Source organism: Danio aesculapii, chromosome 3 (genome assembly GCF_903798145.1).
Source record: "Danio aesculapii chromosome 3, fDanAes4.1, whole genome shotgun sequence".
NCBI lineage: Eukaryota > Metazoa > Chordata > Actinopteri > Cypriniformes > Danionidae > Danio > Danio aesculapii.
Genome location: NC_079437.1, coordinates 40,424,041 through 40,446,456, shown reverse-complemented (window position 1 = coordinate 40,446,456; position 22,416 = coordinate 40,424,041). Strand labels below are relative to the sequence as shown.

General features: G+C 34.1%; 1 protein-coding gene across 2 annotated transcripts in view; it reads left to right on the top strand.

Annotated features, from left to right (window-relative positions):
- Positions 1-8,835: 8,835 nt before the first annotated feature.
- Positions 8,836-22,416, top strand: part of slc29a4a (solute carrier family 29 member 4a) — a 32,718-nt gene continuing 19,137 nt past the window's right edge. For both annotated transcript variants that reach the window (XM_056451797.1, XM_056451788.1), the window contains exons 1-6: positions 8,836-9,048; positions 13,013-13,236; positions 15,807-15,938; positions 17,404-17,517; positions 20,561-20,689; positions 20,788-20,862. In XM_056451797.1, coding sequence (XP_056307772.1) covers positions 13,074-13,236; positions 15,807-15,938; positions 17,404-17,517; positions 20,561-20,689; positions 20,788-20,862 — 613 coding nt within the window. In that variant the 5' untranslated portion in view covers positions 8,836-9,048; positions 13,013-13,073. The remainder of the gene's footprint in view (positions 9,049-13,012; positions 13,237-15,806; positions 15,939-17,403; positions 17,518-20,560; positions 20,690-20,787; positions 20,863-22,416) is intronic.

The window sequence follows — 22,416 nt, the reverse complement described above, 5'->3', positions numbered from 1 at the left end:
GTCATGTGTGCATATGTATTGTGTGTATAGAATGTATCATGTGTGCTTATGTATGGAGTGTATCATGTGTGTATAGAATGTATCATATGTGCATCTGTATGGAGTGTATCATGTGTGCATATGTATTGTGTGTATAGAATGTATCATGTGTGCTTATGTGTTTAGAGTTTCATATGGAGTGTATCATGTGTGCATAGGTATTGTGTGTATCTTGTGTGCATATGAATTGAGTGTATCATGTGTGTAAATATATGGAGTGTATCATCTGTGCATATGTATGGAGTGTATCATGTGTGCATATATATGGAGTGTATCAGAGTGTGTATATGTATGAAGTGTGTCATGTGTGCATATGTATTGTGTGTATAGAATGTATCATGTGTGCTTATGTGTTAGAGTTTCATGTGTGTATTTGTATGGAGTGTATAGTTTATCATGTGTGCAAATGTATCATATGTGCATCTGTATGGAGTGTATCATGTGTGCATATGTATAGAGTGTATAATGTGTTCATATGTATGGAGTGTATCATATGTGCATCTGTATGGAGTGTATCATGTGTGCATATGTATGGAGTGTATCATGTGTGCATATGTATGGAGTGTATCATGTGTGCATATGTATGGAGTGTATCGTGTGCATATGTATGGAGTGTATCAGGTGTGTATAGAATGTATCATGTGTGCATACGTATAAGTGTATCGTGTGTGCATAGGTATGGAGTGTATCATGGGTGTATATAATTTATCATGTGTGCATATTTAAGGAGTGTATCATGGGTGTATAGAATGTATAGAGTGTCTCATGTGTGCATATGTATTGTGTGTATAGAACGTATCATTTGTGACTTGTGATCATGTGTGACTCACCTTTCACACAATGTATGGAGTGTATCATGTATGGAGTGTATCTTATGTGCATATGTATTGAGTGTATCATGTGTGTATATGTATGAAGCGTATCATATGTGCATATATATGGAGTGTATCAGGTGTGTATAGAAGGTATCATGTGTGCAAATGTATGGTAAAATGTATGTATGGTGCAAATGTATCATATGCGCATCTGTATGGAGTGTATCATGTGTGCATCTGTATGGAGTGTATCATGTGTGCATATGTATGGAGTGTATCATGTGTGCATATGTATGGAGTGTATCATGTGCATATGTATGGAGTGTATCAGGTGTGTATAGAATGTATCATGTGTGCATATTTATGGAGTGTATCATGGGTGTATAGAATGTATAGAGTGTCTCATGTGTGCATATGTATTGTGTGTATAGAACGTATCATATGTGCATCTGTATAGAGTGTATCATGTGTGCATATGTATAGAGTTTATAGTGTATATGTATAGAATGTATCATGTCCTTTCGTTGCAAGGGTACATCAACTTCTGGTAGCTCAGTTGGTATGTGACTCACCTTTCACACCAGAGACCCGGGTTCTATTCCAGACCCTGACATGAGTGCATATGTAATGATTGTATATGTATGGATTGTATCATGTGTGTATAGAGTGTATCATGTGTGCATATGTATAGAGTTTATAGTGTATATGTATAGAATGTATCATGTCCTTTCGTTGCAAGGGTACATCAACTTCTGGTAGCTCAGTTGGTATGTGACTCACCTTTCACACCAGAGACCCGGGTTCTATTCCAGACCCTGACATGAGTGCATATGTAATGATTGTATATGTATGGATTGTATCATGTGTGTATAGAATGTATCATGTGTGCATATGTATTGTGTGTATAGAATGTATCATATGTGCATCTGTATGGAGTGTATCATGTGTGTATATGTAAAAAGTATATAATGTGTGTATAGAATGTATCATATGTGCATCTGTATGGAGTGTATCATGTGTGCATATGTATTGTGTGTATAGAATGTATCATGTGTGCTTATGTGTTAGAGTTTCATGTGTGTATTTGTATGGAGTGTATAGTTTATCATGTGTGCAAATGTATCATATGTGCATCTGTATGGAGTGTATCATGTGTGCATGTGTATAATGTGTTCATATGTATGGAGTGTATCATATGTGCATCTGTATGGAGTGTATCGTGTGCATATGTATGGTGTGTATAGAATGTATCATGTGTGCTTATGTATAAGTGTATCGTGTGTGCATAGGTATGGAGTGTATCATGGGTGTATAGAATTTATCATGTGTGCATCTGTATGGACTGTCTCATGTGTGTATATGTATAGAATGTACCATGTCCTTTCGTTGCAAGGGTACATTAAGTTCTGGTAGCTCAGTTGGTATATGACTCACCTTTCACACAATGTATGGAGTGTATCATGTGTGTATATGTATGGAGCGTATCATATGTGCATATATATGGAGTGTATCAGGTGTGTATAGAAGGTATCATGTTTGCAAATGTATGGTAAAATGTATGTATGGTGCAAATGTATCATATGTGCATCTGTATGGAGTGTATCATGTGTGCATCTGTATGGAGTGTATCATGTGTGCATATGTATGGAGTGTATCATGTGTGCATATGTATGGAGTGTATCGTGTGCATATGTATGGAGTGTATCAGGTGTGTATAGAATGTATCATGTGTGCATATGTATAAGTGTATCGTGTGTGCATATTTATGGAGTGTATCATGGGTGTATAGAATGTATAGAGTGTCTCATGTGTGCATATGTATTGTGTGTATAGAACGTATCATATGTGCATCTGTATAGAGTGTATCATGTGTGTATATGTATAAAGTATATCATGTGTGTATAGAATGTATCATATGTGCATATGTATGGAGTGTATCATGTGTGTATAGAATGTATCATATGTGCATCTGTATGGAGTGTATCATGTGTGCATATGTATTGTGTGTATAGAATGTATCATGTGTGCTTATGTGTTAGAGTTTCATATGGAGTGTATCATGTGTGCATAGGTATTGTGTGTATCTTGTGTGCATATGAATTGAGTGTATCATGTGTGTAATATATGGAGTGTATCATCTGTGCATATGTATGGAGTGTATCATGTGTGCATATATATGGAGTGTATCAGAGTGTGTATATGTATGAAGTGTGTCATGTGTGCATATGTATTGTGTGTATAGAATGTATCATGTGTGCTTATGTATGGAGTGTATCATGTGTGTATAGAATGTATCATATGTGCATCTGTATGGAGTGTATCATGTGTGCATATGTATTGTGTGTATAGAATGTATCATGTGTGCTTATGTGTTAGAGTTTCATATGGAGTGTATCATGTGTGCATAGGTATTGTGTGTATCTTGTGTGCATATGAATTGAGTGTATCATGTGTGTAAATATATGGAGTGTATCATCTGTGCATATGTATGGAGTGTATCATGTGTGCATATATATGGAGTGTATCAGAGTGTGTATATGTATGAAGTGTGTCATGTGTGCATATGTATTGTGTGTATAGAATGTATCATGTGTGCTTATGTGTTAGAGTTTCATGTGTGTATTTGTATGGAGTGTATAGTTTATCATGTGTGCAAATGTATCATATGTGCATCTGTATGGAGTGTATCATGTGTGCATATGTATAGAGTGTATAATGTGTTCATATGTATGGAGTGTATCATATGTGCATCTGTATGGAGTGTATCATGTGTGCATATGTATGGAGTGTATCATGTGTGCATATGTATGGAGTGTATCATGTGTGCATATGTATGGAGTGTATCGTGTGCATATGTATGGAGTGTATCAGGTGTGTATAGAATGTATCATGTGTGCATACGTATAAGTGTATCGTGTGTGCATAGGTATGGAGTGTATCATGGGTGTATATAATTTATCATGTGTGCATATTTAAGGAGTGTATCATGGGTGTATAGAATGTATAGAGTGTCTCATGTGTGCATATGTATTGTGTGTATAGAACGTATCATTTGTGACTTGTGATCATGTGTGACTCACCTTTCACACAATGTATGGAGTGTATCATGTATGGAGTGTATCTTATGTGCATATGTATTGAGTGTATCATGTGTGTATATGTATGAAGCGTATCATATGTGCATATATATGGAGTGTATCAGGTGTGTATAGAAGGTATCATGTGTGCAAATGTATGGTAAAATGTATGTATGGTGCAAATGTATCATATGCGCATCTGTATGGAGTGTATCATGTGTGCATCTGTATGGAGTGTATCATGTGTGCATATGTATGGAGTGTATCATGTGTGCATATGTATGGAGTGTATCATGTGCATATGTATGGAGTGTATCAGGTGTGTATAGAATGTATCATGTGTGCATATTTATGGAGTGTATCATGGGTGTATAGAATGTATAGAGTGTCTCATGTGTGCATATGTATTGTGTGTATAGAACGTATCATATGTGCATCTGTATAGAGTGTATCATGTGTGCATATGTATAGAGTTTATAGTGTATATGTATAGAATGTATCATGTCCTTTCGTTGCAAGGGTACATCAACTTCTGGTAGCTCAGTTGGTATGTGACTCACCTTTCACACCAGAGACCTGGGTTCTATTCCAGACCCTGACATGAGTGCATATGTAATGATTGTATATGTATGGATTGTATCATGTGTGTATAGAATGTATCATGTGTGCATATGTATTGTGTGTATAGAATGTATCATATGTGCATCTGTATGGAGTGTATCATGTGTGTATATGTATAAAGTATATAATGTGTGTATAGAATGTATCATATGTAACTCTGTATGGAGTGTATCATGTGTGCATATGTATTGTGTGTATAGAATGTATCATGTGTGCTTATGTGTTAGAGTTTCATGTGTGTATTTGTATGGAGTGTATAGTTTATCATGTGTGCAAATGTATGGTAAAATGTATGTATGGTGCAAATGTATCATATGTGCATCTGTATGGAGTGTATCATGTGTGCATCTGTATGGAGTGTATCATGTGTGCATATGTATGGAGTGTATCAGGTGTGTATAGAATGTATCATGTGTGCATATGTATAAGTGTATCGTGTGTGCATAGGTATGGAGTGTATCATGGGTGTATAGAATGTATAGAATTTATCATGTGTGCATATTTATGGAGTGTATCATGGGTGTATAGAATGTATAGAGTGTCTCATGTGTGCATATGTATTGTGTGTATAGAACGTATCATATGTGCATCTGTATAGAGTGTATCATGTGTGCATATGTATAGAGTTTATAGTGTATATGTATAGAATGTATCATGTCCTTTCGTTGCAAGGGTACATCAACTTCTGGTAGCTCAGTTGGTATGTGACTCACCTTTCACACCAGAGACCCGGGTTCTATTCCAGACCCTGACATGAGTGCATATGTAATGATTGTATATGTATGGATTGTATCATGTGTGCATATGTATTGTGTGTATAGAATGTATCATATGTGCATCTGTATAGAGTGTATCATGTGTGCATATGTATAGAGTTTATAGTGTATATGTATAGAATGTATCATGTCCTTTCGTTGCAAGGGTACATAAACTTCTGGTAGCTCAGTTGGTATGTGACTCACCTTTCACACCAGAGACCCGGGTTCTATTCCAGACCCTGACATGAGTGCATATGTAATGATTGTATATGTATGGCTTGTATCATGTGTGTATAGAATGTATCATGTGTGCATATGTATTGTGTGTATAGAATGTATCATGTGTGCATCTGTATAGTGTGTATATGTATAAAGTATATCATGTGTGTATAGAATGTATCATATGTGCATATGTATGGAGTGTATCATGTGTGTATAGAATGTATCATATGTGCATCTGTATGGAGTGTATCATGTGTGCATATGTATTGTGTGTATAGAATGTATCATGTGTGCTTATGTGTTAGAGTTTCATGTGTGTATTTGTATGGAGTGCAAATGTATCAAGGGTACATTAAGTTCTGGTAGCTCAGTTGGTACTCACATGTGTGTATATGTATAGAATGTATCATGTCCTTTCGTTGCAAGGGAACATCAACTTCTGGTTGCTCAGTAGGTATGTGATTCACTTTTCACGCCAGAGACCGGGGTTCTATTCCAGACCCTGACATGAGTGTATATGCATAGTGTACAAATGTAATGATTGTATATGTACGGAGTGTATCATGTGTGTATAGAATGTGCATATGTATAGAGTGTATCATGTCCTTTCGTTACGTGGGTACATCAACCTCTGGTAGCTCAGTAGGTATGTGACTCATCTTTCACGCTTGAGACCCGGGTTCTATCCCAGACCCTGACATGTGTGTATATGTATGGAGTTATTATGTATTTGTATGGAGTATATCATGTGTGCGCATATGTATGAAGCATATCATGCATGCATATGTATGGAGTGCATCATGTGTGCATAAGTATGGTGTGTATATGTATAGAGTGTATAATCAACTGTATATATGGAGTCTGCCTTGTCTGCATATGTAGAGAGGGTATCCTGTGTGCATATGTAGCTCAATGATACGTCACTCACCTCTCCCGCCAGAGACCCGGGTTCTATTCCAGACCATGACAAGTGTGTATGTGTGCATATGTATAGAGTGTGTATTTGTATCATGTGTGCAAGCAAGTTGCTTTTCGTTGTATGTGTTCATCAACTCACAGCAGCTCATTGGTTATGTGACTCACCTTTATCCCTGACTTGTGTGTATATGTTTGGTCTCTCATGTGTATATATATATATAGTATATATCATGTGTGCGCATGTATGGAGTGCATCATGTGTGCATAATCATTTACTGGAATCTTCTAGAAATACTTATTTCTGCTTTGCATTACAGTGCGTTTTGGTTCTGTCAATGTAATTCAATGAATTATGCTACTCATATGCTTTCATATTTAGACAGCTTTTAAACACTGTTTGCTTTTAGAGAATTTAAATGTCAGTTTAATATCAATCTAAAAAGTTCAGTACAAACATTACTGCTTTTATCAATGGCATGTTGTCACAAGTTGCTAGGCAACAAAAACAACCAATTGTAGACAATCCTATTTTCCAAAGTAATTCAGTTCGTGGACTTCAGAAGATACACTTTGCAGGTCTGTTCTTAATAGGATGCATCCTCTGAATTTAAATACAGCTTACGCGTTCAGACCTTATGTTTCCAAAGTTATTATGTTGCACACCTTTTCCAGTTTAGTTGTTTTAATCTGTATGAGTATTTATTACCCACAGTCTGTACAGTTGTCACATATTTAAATTATATATTTTTTACTTTTCTTTTACTCAAGATTTTCTCACATGGCCCAGATTGAAAATGGATGGATGGTTTTTAAAATGTATTCATTTTGTCTGTTCTATTTTTATAATTGATGTTTATCTTCTGTGTTCATTCATTTTCTTTTCGGCTTAGTCTCTTTATTAATCTGGGGTTGCCACGGTGGACAGCTGCAACCCATCACTGGGAAACACCCATACACTCTCATTCACACACGTACACTACTGACAATTTGGCTTACCCAATTCACTTATACCATGTCTTTGGACTGTGGGGGAAACTGAAGCACCCGGAGGAAACCCACGCAAACACGGGGAGAACATACAAACTCCTCACAGAAATGCCAACTGACCCAGCTGGGGCTCGAACCAGCGACCTTCTTGCTGTGAGGCGACAGTGCTTCCCATTGAGCCACCGCGCTGCCCCATCTCCTGTATTTCATTTTTAAATTAATACATGAATGAATTTCAGAAGTGCTGCATAAGATCCGCTTCTTGTCTTGTATGGATCTCATTGACAAATTAATAAACTTCAAAATCAGAGACAAAATGACTAAGATGACAAGGAGATGTATAAGCAAAAAATGTTGTGTCGTATAGGTGTTTCGTCCAAACTGATCCAGCGTTTTGAAAGACTGAAACTATTATTTTAAACTGGGTCCCAGAATGGGTACATCTGAAAATAACACCTTGGCATTTTTATGTGTACAGCCAATCTGTATATTTGTGAAATTATAATATCACATCAGTCCATGTCTCAACACTATAATACAATGGTTTTAGTCAGTTTCAGTCAATGTACACAATTATATTTTTTCAGATGACTATGTTTAAATTATTTTTTTTGGATGAGGCAAAAAAAGATAGGATAGGAAAAGTTCTGGCTTAGCCTAAAACACTATGTTCATGTAAAATAAACTTAATAATCTTCCTTTAATTTAAATCTTTAAAACAACAACAACCTATACGCCTATTTCTTATTTGTTATTATTATTCCATCTTAAATATCTTTTCAGCTACATTACTTCAATCTTCAGTGTAATAATCATAATTGAAAATTCATTCTAATGTTCATCTGCTGTCTAAGAAATATTATTAGTGTTGAAAATGTATGCCTAATATATTTTTGCATAAACCATAATAATGTTTTTTCATGTGGCGCAGTGGGTAGCGCTGTTGCCTCAAAGCAAGATGATCCTTGGTTCGAGCCGTCAGCTGGCATTTCTGTGTGGAATTTGCATGTTCTCTCCCTATTCGCGTGGGTTTCCTCCGAGTGCTCTGGTTTCCCCTACAAGTCTAAAGACATGCACTATAGGTGAATAGGCTAAATTGTCCGTAGTGAATGAGTGTGTTTGTTTCCCAGTGATGGGTTGCAGCTGGAAGGGCATCCGCTGTGTAAAACATATGCTGGATAAATTGGCGGTTCATTCCGCTGTGGCAACCCCGGATTAATAAAGGGACTAAGCTGAAAAGAAACTGAATGAATGCATGTTTTATGTCTCTGATATATAAGATTTTAAAATGTGTTCGTTAATTATTGCTATATAGATATGCATCATGCATTTAAAATCCTGAAGTGCATTAACGCGTGTTTCTTTAAAGCAGTATCCTAATGAAAGCGGTTGCCTTGACAGACTGGAGGCTCACAGACCGATTCAAACGCTGTGTGGGTGGGAGAATGACAGCGGCTCTGTTCCTCTTCACCTTGTGCAGGAGGATATTTTCACCGGAGAACCCAAACAACACACGGACGATGAAACGGTTTTCTGTGTAGAGAAGAAGGCTTACGGTTGCACGGAGGAACATGCGAATCATAGCGCAAAGACGCATCTGACTGTTCGGGGGTAAGATTTAACCTGTTGTCTGTGATGACTGGATCGCTTTTGTATAAAAATGATGCATGAGCGCTGCTAGATGAATAATAGAAATATGTGCTGCGATAACAAGACAAGGCACGGTAAATAAAGCAGATATCGAGTTTTGTGTAAATAAGTATTTCTCCAAAGAGTGAACATTTTGATAAGAAAAAAGTGATGTGTCCACGGGAAGGCGTGTGTTGATATACAGCTGTTTTTATTAGCCTTGCAGCTAGCGTTGATTAAACATGTTAGCTAAGTAGATTAGTTTATTTAGCATATTTGCCCTCATGAAAAGTAAGCTAACCATCGTGTGTAAGTGGAAAGTAGCCTATTTATCGTAGTTAAACCAATTATATCCAACAATTAACCTTGTTTAATGGCTAAATTAGCCATAGTTTATAACCTAGGCATTTTTATTAATATGGTTGTACAGAAAAGGTAATGGGAAAAGTAATTAATACTCAAGAAAACATGAGTACTATATTTTTTACTACAATAAAAACCATGATATACCGGTACAAAAGTTTTCATAAACTGCATTTGGATTCTGACAAAGTCCCCTGCATCTTGTTTTGTAAAAACTCAAATTCTCACACAAACTTCACTTATTACATTAGGTTATACACAAATACACAACAATGCATACGAGAATCAGGGTCTTTTATTTTCTGTACTTCATTTGCATTCATCAGCTCTCTTTATCCTTTTAGAAAGCTTTTTTATAATTTAATAAATATTTATAAATGCTATTATTATGTCTTTACTGCTCATCAGTAGTAAATAGGAGGAGTCTATAATGATTGACAGTTCAGTAGCAGGTGCTGACCCTGCCTTTTATTTGCATGTTGATATGCTATATCTTAGTTAAACAACATGAGTCACTGTGATAATATGGACTGCACGACAGCTTGGTGAATATGTCGTACATCTTTGTTTGCTTACAAAGTTAAATGATCGACAGTTTGACGCTGAACATTTCCAGTTGGTTTATTCACTATTTACACAAAGAAACACGGTCAGACGAGGCACAAAATGTGGCCAGCCGCTCTCTAGTCAGTGACGTAACACTGATATCAAAGATTGCTTTTCTTTTGAAGCAGTCGTGCACTGCTGGCCCCATCCTCCTTCAAAGACATTGGCAGATTTCCAAGACGAAGAAAATTTCAATATCATGTGGCATCCTGGCCAAGGCTCTGCTTGCTGGAAGAGGCTGATTTGCATTAGGAAAATAGATTTTTATTTGGAGAGCATCTGACTGTCCTTTCCTAAAATAAACCACACAGAAATGCAGTATATCCCTTGACAATACATGAGTAGTGATGCACATGCATTCGAATGCAAATAGAAATAAAAAAGGATATTACTTTGCAGCATGTAGCCAAAAGTGAAATGTCAAATGGCATGGCTGACTTCACAGACAGTGGCTCGAGGCGGCTCTTCACATGCTGTTATTACATTTCAGTGTTCGGTCACTAGAGCCAATTGGACATCACAGGGTCCTTTCATCTCAGTGAATTATAACAATATAAGAGAGTACAATCAAAAGTTATTATGCCCATAAAGTGTGTATTGAACTTGATGTGCATCAGAGATGCTTGCAAAACTAAAATAAAACATGCATGGAACCATGCTTAGATATTGTTTATTTGTTGAAGACGTTAAGATTAATATGTGATAATTATGTTTGAGTAGAGGACAATAGTTTTATAATAAACTATATTAAAGAGATAGTCAAAAAAAGGAAAATTTACCCACTATTTACTCACATAAAAGTGATTCCAAACCTTTGTGAGTTTATTAGATAATTTGTAGAAAGCTGAAAACCTGTAACCATTGACTTATATACGTAGTAGGAAAAACAAATACTTTGGAAGTCAGTGGTTACAGTTTTTCAGCTTTCTTCAAAATATATAGTGTTCAACAGAATAAAGAAACTCACAAAGGTTTGGAACAAGTGAAGGGTGATTAAATTAGGACAAAAGTTTCAATTTTGGGTGAACTATCCCTTTAAAATAATGTTTAAATACATTTACTTTAAATGCACAACATTTGAAAATGTAAAAAATTATTATAATTTTAATGATCACCACACAGCAAGAAGGTTGCTGGTTCGAAGGGCAGCTGGAAGGGCATCCGCTGCATAAAAAATATCCTGAATAAGTTGGTGGTTCATTCCGCTGTGGTGACCACTTATTAATAAACGGACTAAGCTGAAAAGAAAACGAATTAATGAATATATAGTTTTTCAAATTTACTTGTTCAAACTACTTATTTCAGATGAGCTGAAACAACACAATTCTTGAGATTTCATTGGGACAACTTATTTTTTTATGTTCAATCCACTTAAATTTGTTAAAAGGGTTAAGTTAACTTAATCAATTTGTGTTGGGACAACATGAATGAATTGTGTGAAACCCTGCATTTTTTACAGTGAATGAATGAATGAATTTAAAATGTAAGATTTATTTTATTTAACAGGGACAATGCTCATTAATCAACTGTAAAACTGTAAATAAGCCAGATTTAGCCACAAGGGCTAATTTTCATCTGTTGCCCCTTGCCAGATTTTAAAAAGGCAACCTAACATCAAAAAACACATTATTACACATACAATAACAGTAAAGCTACATACACCAAAAGGACAAAACATATAAGAATTTCGAAAGACCTAGAGAAAAGAATTACACATGATCACAAACTTGATTTGCTTTTAGCTATTTCTTTAACTTGTATTTAAATGTTGAGTAATTTGTAATACCCTTTAAATCAATAGGGTGTGGGTTTCAGAAATTACTGGCTCTAACTGAGAAGACTGACCGTGCAAAAATTGTACGTCTAAACAGCACAGCACAGTCTCCTCTAGTAATAGATTGTGTTGCTCTGCCATTATTATTCTTCTGCGTCTCAAACTCACATAATGGAGGTGGAGCACATCCATCTAAAATTTTAAAAATCACACAAGCATCAGCCAAAATGTCATATTATCAAAGCTCAATAAATAATGTTGTGTGTTACATTATAATGGTGATACCTAATAGTCTTCTGATCAAACACTGTAAGTGTCTGTTTATAAAGTGATTCAACTGATTAAACTGTTTTACTGGTGTGTGACCAACAAGTAAGACAAGATGTAACATGAGGAAAAGTCATAGAGTGCATAAAACGTTTTACTGCTTCTTTAGTCCAGTGAGGTCATATGTGCCTGAATAAGTCTCACTTACACACCAACAATTATTTTTTGCTGTTGGTTCAAACAACTTACTTAAAATGAGCTGAAACAACACAATGCTGTAGATTATTTTGGGACAACTTAATCGTTTATGTTCAATCCACTTAAATTTGAACGTTAACTTAATCGATTTATGTTGGGACATGAATAAATTGTGTAGATCTCTGCATTTTTACAGTCTACCAATGCTGCATTTATTTAAAAGAAGAAAAACTTGATGCTAAAATAGTTTTTCTGGACTATATTTTGAATATTACTGTATATTAAAAAGGAGCTTATAATATTTTTTCTAATCTGTTTTCTGTCAGATAAAAATGATTCATTGGATTTTAATTTTTTTAATGGTTGCAAACTATTTAATTTAAACAAACAAATGAAATTTAGTATTTATATTCAGCTTAATTTTTTGCTTAAATTTAGTTTATATGAAATGTTGTAATGAAATTGTAATGTAATCAATTGCAATGAACCATTTTTTTCAGTGCATGAATCAAAAGTTTTCAAACATAATGATTAATTGATGATTTTCGGTCCACCAAGCATGAATAAATAAAGAACACAAAACAATTTCTCAATATTACAGTTTTTATCATATGTTTGATAACATAAAAGCAGCTTTGGTGAGCATAAGACACTTCTAATGTTCAAAAACCCTGCTGTTTCCTAACTAATAGTGTACTTTTCTGGCGTACATAACAAATCATTTTCATCCTCTTACAGATCAAAATTCTCACGCTGTTAAAGGCCTTTCTGAAAGAAACACCAGCCCAAATAAGGGACTATGGGCTCAAAAGGAGCAGAGAGACGTAAACAGGCCACCCCAGGGCAGACCCCCGAGGGGAACGTGGTGATGAGCTTTAGCTTCGAGAGCTACCAGCTGGAAGAAGAGGACTGTCAGGGCAAAGACATCTCTGATAAAGGAGTTCTGGCCCTTTCAGAGCCTGGTGAGTCTACGCTGAATGTGATTTGACTCAGTATAACGATGCGATATTATAATGTTTGTATTAGCTGTATGTTGTGCATTAAAGGGATAGTTCACCCAAAACTGAAAATTGAGTCATCATTAACTAAACCTTCATTTGTTCCAAACCTGTCTGAGTTGAACACAAAAGAAGATATTTTGAAGGAAGCTGAAAACCGGTAACCATTGACTTCCATAGTATTTATTTTTCTTAGTATGGAAGTGAGTGGTTACTGGTTTCTAACATTGTTCAAAATATCTTCTTTTGTGTTCAGCAGAAAACAAAGAAACCCATAAAGTCTTGAATTGGTTGAGGGTGAGTAAAAAGTGAGTACGTTGTAATATTTTGGGTAAATCTCTTTAATGCTGATTTTGGTTGGGTAAGGATTGGTTGCAAAGGTGACATTATTTGGCATGTACTAGCTGGGTCTAATCATGTTATGAGCTGAGTCTGCTGTGTCTTCATGTTGCCTGGTTACAGAGGTCATGCTTATTACATTAACTGATCTGTGAACTGGTTAATTCTTGATCTCTGGTTCTTTGGAGGTTGGTAGATTCTTTTAGCTGAAAGCTGAACATGCAGAGTAAAAACATTAGACATTATACTGTATGTAAAAATATAGATAATAAAATGCAAACATGTTTTATATGTTTATACAAAATAAGAAATGCAAACTCAAGAGCCATCTTCATAATTTATGCAGAGAAATGCAATGCAGCATCATTATAACATGCAGCAAAAACTGATTTTATCAAGTGCAACATGTTCCTGGATCAGTATCTTTGTTGATCCTGGAGCAACATCTCAATCATCCAGTCAGCTTTGAGGGACAGTTTAATAGTGTATGTCTAGTTTAGGCTTGTAGGTATAGTTTGGTGCTTATACATCCTTATTATTCACCTATTTTTCCATTTGATTTTAGAAATAACTCTCAGTTAGGCTTAGGTTTATGTGTAGGTATTTGGCTTAGATTTAGTTTGCTAACAGGAATGATGGTCCAGGATCAGAAAATGTTGGGTTATACTTTATCATAAGGTGTCCTTGTAACTATTCATTTAACTACTGAGTAACATTATTTCATATACCAACTACATGTCTATGGTAAGGGTGTAGGTTAAGCTGCATGTAATTATTATACCTAATAATTGTAATTACTATAGCTAGTACCCTCAAAACATGTTAAACTGCACTAAACACTAAAATAAAACAGTAAATTTAAACAAATGAAATGGTGGAACCTCATTTCTTAAACAGAATAACAAAGTTTTTTGTGATGTTTATATATGTATGTATGTATATATATATATATATATATATATATATATATATATATATATATATATATATATATATATATATATATATATATATATATATATATATATATATATATATATATATATATAATATACACACACACACAGTTGAAGTCAGAATTATTAGCCCCCCTGTTTATTTTTTTCCCCCAATTTCTGTTTAACGGAGAGAAGATTATTTTTTTTTTTAAACACATTCCTAAACTTAATAGTTTTAATAACTCATTTCTAATAACTGATTTATTTTATCTTTGCCATGATGGCAGTAAATAATATTTTAAGGATATAGGTTAAGGATTTAGTTTAATAAGGATTTAGGTTAAGCTGCATTTTTAACGATAGTTTAAAAAAAATGCTTAAAGGGGCTAATAATTTTGACCTTAAAATGGATTTTTAAAAACTAAAAACTGCTTTTATTCTTGTCGAAATAAAACAAATATAAAACAAATAAAAAAAGACTTTCTCCAGAAGAAAAAATATTATCAGACATACTGTAAAAAATTCTTTGCTCTGTTAAATTCAATTCATGAGTTTTTTTACTGCAACAGTTCAATGTTATAAAACTATATCTCATAATAATTCTGAATTCGAAGTGAGGGGTTGCAGCTGGAAGGACATCCGCTGCGTAAAACATATGCCGAATAAGTTGGCAGTTCATTCCGCTGTGGCGACCCCAGATTATTAAAGGGACTAAGCCGAAAAGAAAATGAATGAATGAATATTCCTGAAAGTCAGAATTGTGAGCAATACGTTCAGATTTACTTATCATTTTCTTTCAAGTGTTTATAACTCAGTGATTTTAAAACTCACAGATTCCGAATTTACATGTATAAACCTAATTTTATTTCATACATCTCTAAACTAAAATACTAAAGCTGTGCAACCATTATAAAGCCAGCAAGCTGAGCAGAAGTGCCTCCATCAGTCAGTTCCTCATCCAGAGTGAAAAAGAGAGTGAGTGAGAGAGAGAGAGAGAGAGAGAGAGAGAGAGCAAAATGTCAAGCGTCTCATACATATTAATAAATAGACTTCAAAGAGAAACACACCAGCTGAGAAACTAATATTGAAATTAACATAATAAAACAATAACTAATAAAATATTAACTAATAAAATATTAACTTATAAAATATTAACAGATTTTGGTGTATCATACAAACAAATTAAGGACAGGACTTTTGTTTATAACTGTCAGTTGTTGTGTTTGTAATTTTGTGTGTGTGTGTGTGTGTGTGTAGTGTTCGAAGAGGCTATTCCAGATGATCGCTACCATGGGATTTACTTTGCCATGCTCCTGGCTGGAGTGGGCTTCCTGCTGCCTTACAATAGCTTCATCACCGATGTCGACTACCTGCATCATAAATTTGAAGGTACTACATTATATTCATGCCTCATATCATATTGTACCTGGCATATAAAACCATAGAAACAAGGCAGTAATTCATGATATTTCAGTTTTTAAAATGTTATAATAGGACTGGGCGATATGACAAAACTCTCATATCCTGATCACAACATATCATGATATAGTACCATTTCTGTAAAGATGTCATATATATATATATATATATATATATATATATATATATATATATATATATATATATATATATATATATATATATATATATATATATATATATATATATATATATATATATATATATATATATATATATATATATATACACATATTACATACATTCTGACTTCAGTTCAATTCAAGACACTTCTATAGAGCTTAAAGTGATATTTAAAGGCTTAACTAGGTTAATTAGGTTAACTACGTAGGTTAGGGTTTGTTCTGTTGACTATCGAAATAAAATAGATTAAAGGGGCTAATAATGTTGACTTTAAAATGGTTTTAAAAAAATTAAAAACTCCTTATATTCTAGCCGAAATAAAACAAATAAGACTTTCTCCAGAAGAGAAAATATTATCAGACATACTGTGAAAATTTCTTTGCTCTGTTAAACATCATTTGGCAAATATCTAAAAAAGAAAAACAATTAAAAGGGGGCTAATAATTCTGACTTCAACTGTATATATATATATATTTTGTATATATATATATTAACTATATATATATATATATATATATATATATATATATATATATATATATATATATTTTGTGTATATATATATCAACTGTATCAATCTTTTTTTGTATTTGTATTTTTGTATTTGTTATTTGTATTTTTTTTTGTATTTTGTAATTGTATATATATGTACAATATATTTTGTATATATATATATATATATATATCAACTTTATAAATATATATATATATATATATATATATATATATATATATATATCAACAATATATTTTGTATATATATATATCAACTTTATATATATATATATATATATATATATATATATATATATATATATATATATATATATATATATATATATATATATATATATATATATACATACATACATACATACATACATACATATATATATATATATATATATATATATATATATATATATATATATACATACATACATACATACATACATACATATATATATATATATATATATATATATATATATATATATATATATATATATATATATATATATATATATATATATATATATATATATACATATATATATATATATATATATATATATACATATATATATATATATATATATATATATACATATATATGTCAAAAACTTTATCTTTCTAATATTTCAGCTTTGACATCTTAATGTAACTGCATCCCTCTTCTCCCTGCCATTCAGTGATGGTGTAAACATAAAATACAATAAAGTTCAAGGTGTTTGTCTTGTGTGTCTTTCAGGAACATCCATCGTGTTTGACATGGGTTTAACGTATATTCTTGTGGCGCTAGTGGCCGTGATCCTGAACAATGTCCTGGTGGAGATGCTGAGCCTGCACACCAGGATCACTGTGGGTGAGTGTGTTTATTCAGAGCAGACTGACACACAAAAAAGAGATGGGGGAGGAGGAGGCCGCTGATTGACCAGAGAGAGACGGAGAGAGACAGATAGAGAGAGAGTTGCTGGCCTGAGGCGAGAGGGTGGAGGCTGACAGCTGCATCACTCATCTTAACCTGAAAAAAAGCACTGACAAAATACTGTGAAACACACTGAGATGGTTCACGTCTAGCAGACAAACACACCAGTATCAGACTGTTTACACTATTGCTCTGCCATCCAATGCTTTACCAATCACCACACTGAGATGGATACTCTGCTGACTATGTGGTGAGTGGAAGAGGAGTTATTTGTCTGCTAACATATGTAAGGAGCATTGGGTGGCAGAACAACCAGTGCAATTTAGCTTTAAAATGCACAGCTTTTGCCATCCACACATCTTCAGAGTTGTCAGCAATTGAAAAATTTGACGTTAAGTTTCAGTGTACATACACTTTATTAACCTTCGAAAACGAAGATGGGTCTGTTCCTAATTGACTCTTCTGTATCATTCTACATCCATCACTGATTGGTCAAGCCTCAATCATATGACCATTTCACTTTTTGGTTTGCTTTATTTTTGTGATGCACTGAAGTTTAAAACAAAATGAGATGGCAAAAAAGACATCATATCTATTTTATTTATATTGAAATGTAACATTTTGTTTTTATTGTAAATTTACTGCAGTAAAGATTACACTACGCTTTGAATTACATCTTACTACTCTTATGCATATGACCAAAAATGACAGAATCTGTGCAGAGCGTGAGCAGCACGTGTTTTTCGGCATCCATGTTTACAGATTTGAACTTTCATGTCGCACACAGAAGCAACGCGTCATTGCGGAGCGTGAGCAGATTTGAAGCTGTAGTGTTGCGATCATTTCGGCGATGGGTATATTTTTGCCGCTGCTCATGCTAAATAAAGTGACAGTGCATTGATAATGACCAAAAACACATTGTATGACAGTAAAAAATAGCAATTTTACTCAATGAATGCATTGATCAGACCCACTGATTTTTATGCATGGTTTCTGTGCTACATACACACTGCACATGAGCTGCTTCACCTCGCGTGCAGTGTGATTGTGGGCCAGCAGAGGAGATGCTGTTGCAGGAGCTAAAGCGTTGCTGCACAAGACACGCGTTCCGAAATGTGCAACTTTGTAGACCAATGATGACATAGCTTTCCACCCAATTAGTCTTAATTAAGTAATGACTAAAAAAACGAACAAAAAATGCTTAATCACAGCCCGGCCCAGCCTAAAGATTGTGGCAAAAATATTGGGTCAAGGGGAGGGGTCAAGTCTGGGCTCGGGCAGAGAATCTAAACTCTAAAATAATGACGTTTTACACAGATACTGGAACACGAGTGAAGTACAAATCCATAAAAACATATTCTTACATTTGTTCACTGAACTATTATAAAATGAATTGCACTCTTTTATATTTGTTTATTTACATAACTATATATTTGTACACTATATACATGTATTTGGTATTAATATATATATTATATATATTATTAGTGCTATTTAACGACTAATCATGAATAATTGTGTGTAAAAATAAAGTTTGTATTTACAGAATAGACCATTTCAATATGGCGATATCATTAGTCCATTGGTTCCTGCTTGTCTTAAAACTTTTTCAGAACTGTAACAAGTGGCGATTCAGTCATAAGTAATGTTAACACGGCTGTCATTAAAAAAGTATCAACATGTGAAGCTTATTGGATTCTCAGTAGCTTTATAAAGATCTAGAACAGGAAATACATTAGGACCATTGTTATTGTTTGCAGCTCATCCAGAACGCTGCTGCCAGGATTCTGACCAGAAGCAGGAAATCAGAGCACATCACACCTGTCCTCAGGCCTTTACACAGGCTCCCAGTTACTTAAGATTTTGAAGGATTATTATTTGTCTATAAATCACTAAATGGCCTAGGACCTCAATACATTACAGATATGCTCACTGAATACAAACCTAACAGATCACTCAGATCTTTAGGATCATATAAACTAAAAATTCCAAGAGTTCAGTCAAAGCAGGGTGAATCGGCTTTCAGCCACTATGCCCCTCACTGCTGGAATCAGCTTCCAGAAATGATCAGATGTGCTCCAACATTAGGCACAGTCAAATCAAGACAAAAAACACATCTGTTTAGCTGTGCCTTTACTGAATGAGTACTGTGCAATGTCCGACAGATCACACTATTATGTTTTTTCCTTCTTTTTCATTCTTTTATAATCTGTTTTAATACATTTTATCTGTTTTTTTTATCATTTTTATTATTTGTTTTTATTTCTCTTATACTTGCTTCTTTTATTCCTGTTTATGTAAAGTACTTTGAATTTGCCACTGTGTATGAAATGTGCATATATAAATAAAGTTGCCTTACCTTGTTTACGTAAATCAAAATGGTCTCTATATAATATTATGTTAAATATAAGTATTTTAATGTATGTGTGTATTCATATAGACATAATACACTCAAAAAATATTAATACTTAATTAAAATGAGCTGAAACAAAACAATTCTTGAGATTTCATTGGGACAACTTAAATTTTTAATGTTCAATCCACATAAATTTGTTAAAAGTGTTAACTTAATCGATCAACCTGAACGAATTGTGTGGAACCCTGCATTTTTTACAGTATATATATATATATATATATATATATATATATATATATATATATATATATATATATATATATATATATATATATATATATATATATTCTATTTATAACAAATGCCATAATGTGTGTTCGATTTGATGATGGTATATGCATGCACAGATATTCTGCATATTGTAAAAAGAAAAGGAATTTCCTGCCAGCCTATTTTCTTCTCTTAACACAATGTAATGCTAGCTGTTTATAACCAATGTCCTTATATTGTGTATTTTGTTAAATAATTGTATTTTACAAATGACTTGTAGTCAATAGAATTGGAAAAATTAAGAGTATCCTTGTGCAGTTCAATATTTATTGACACTAGTATGATCTCTTACAGGTTACCTCTTTGCACTTGGACCTCTTCTTTTCGTCACCATTTTTGATGTGTGGCTGGAGAAGTTCACCACCAAGCAGGCGTACGTCATCAATCTGATGTCTATGGGTACAGTGGCTTTCGGATGCACAGGTATGTGCTGATCCTGGTTGCAGACATGTGCTCAGAACATTGTGTTCTCAATCAGACATTATCAGCCATAACAGCATCTCCCCCTGTTGTGTCTCCAGTGCAGCAGTCCAGTTTCTATGGCTACATGGGGATGCTTCCCAAACGCTACACACAGGGTGTGATGACCGGAGAGAGTAAGAGGATTCTGCCATCAGATAGGCTCATAATCAATGTCTGCATGACATCAATATTGTAGTTTTATGGTGAACTAATCATTTTGTCACAAGCTACGTTTCCATCGATCTATTTTTATGCGCAATATTCAATAAGAAAAGATGCACATAAGCTACGATAGAAACACTTTTACCGAACAAATTCCAGTATGCGCATTAAAATAGTCATGTGATTTTGTTATAAGAGACCATGTGATGATAAAAATGTGCGTTAATGGACAAACCAGCAAGCTGAGCACATTGTAAAACATCTGAAATGTTGTTTTGGTCATTCTTAACCAGTTAAACTCTGTGACGTCATCGACGTTCGCTTTAAGATTTAAAGGGCTAGCATTGCACCACACCTCCTTAAGTGGTTTCGTTTGAAAGTGTAGAAGCTATATTTGCACATATGCATCACTTCGGTTTTTATACCACTGTGCAAAAGTTATTTACACTTAAATAGACAGTATTTTGGATACCCGAGTTGGGTGTTGAACATTGGTTCATTTTCATATTTTTCATATGATTCATATATGACGTATGTACAAGTTATAGCTCAAATGAAAACTCTTGCTGGTGCTCATACGGTTCTAGCATCCTTTTTACTGAATTATATTCACATATTAAACAGTTGTCGAATGAATCGCGGTGTTTCCATGGCGCAGAAGTGAAAGCAGTACATTTATGATCAATAAGCAGCCCCAGATAGCACAGACAGCTGTCATCTCTTACCTTATGCTGTGCGCTTCAGGGCCATTTCCCCTCTGTTTTTGAGGTGATGTGCATAAGTAATCCTTTTATATGTCTGATGTGGTCCAAACACAGTGAATTATGTATGATCAAACAAAAGAATAGTGAAATATGAAAACAATGATCGGTTCCTGTGGCTTGTATAGTACCTCTCATCAGTTGGAATACAATAACTTTTGCATAGATTATAGTAGAGACATTCTTCTTTTTTCCTATAATTACAGACATGTGCAGGAACCACCAACATTAATTACAGCAACCTAGACCACACAGAACCTAAAAGGTACACTTTCAAATTGGAGTTTATAAAAAAATACAAAAGGCGCCTCTTTTTTTAGGTGTTTATTATAACACAGAAAACATATACAGTTATTTTAAACACTTTCAATGATGTTTTATGAAAATTCAAAGGGTTTTCTTTAAAATGATACCAAATTTTTGCATTTACACCTCTGCATGTGGATTTGGTAAGCTTTTATATTTGGGTAGGCAAAATCCAGGCGGAAATCCTAAAATAGCACTGGGGTTAAACCTTAACCATTTTAGTATGAGTGTTATTATATTACCTCCAGAACTGTCAAGAGCATCTGCTCTGCATCTTACGCCTTTAAACTCCACTGCGCATTCACTGCGTGTCAGGATTGCCTTCTAAGGTGCAAGTTATTTATTAAATGAAGAAAAGATTCATGCAGCTTCTCTTATCGCATCAAATTCCGTTTTTTACTGTTGATATTTGGCGCCAGATAATCAGGAAGTGACAATTTTGTTCACTTTGACTTATTG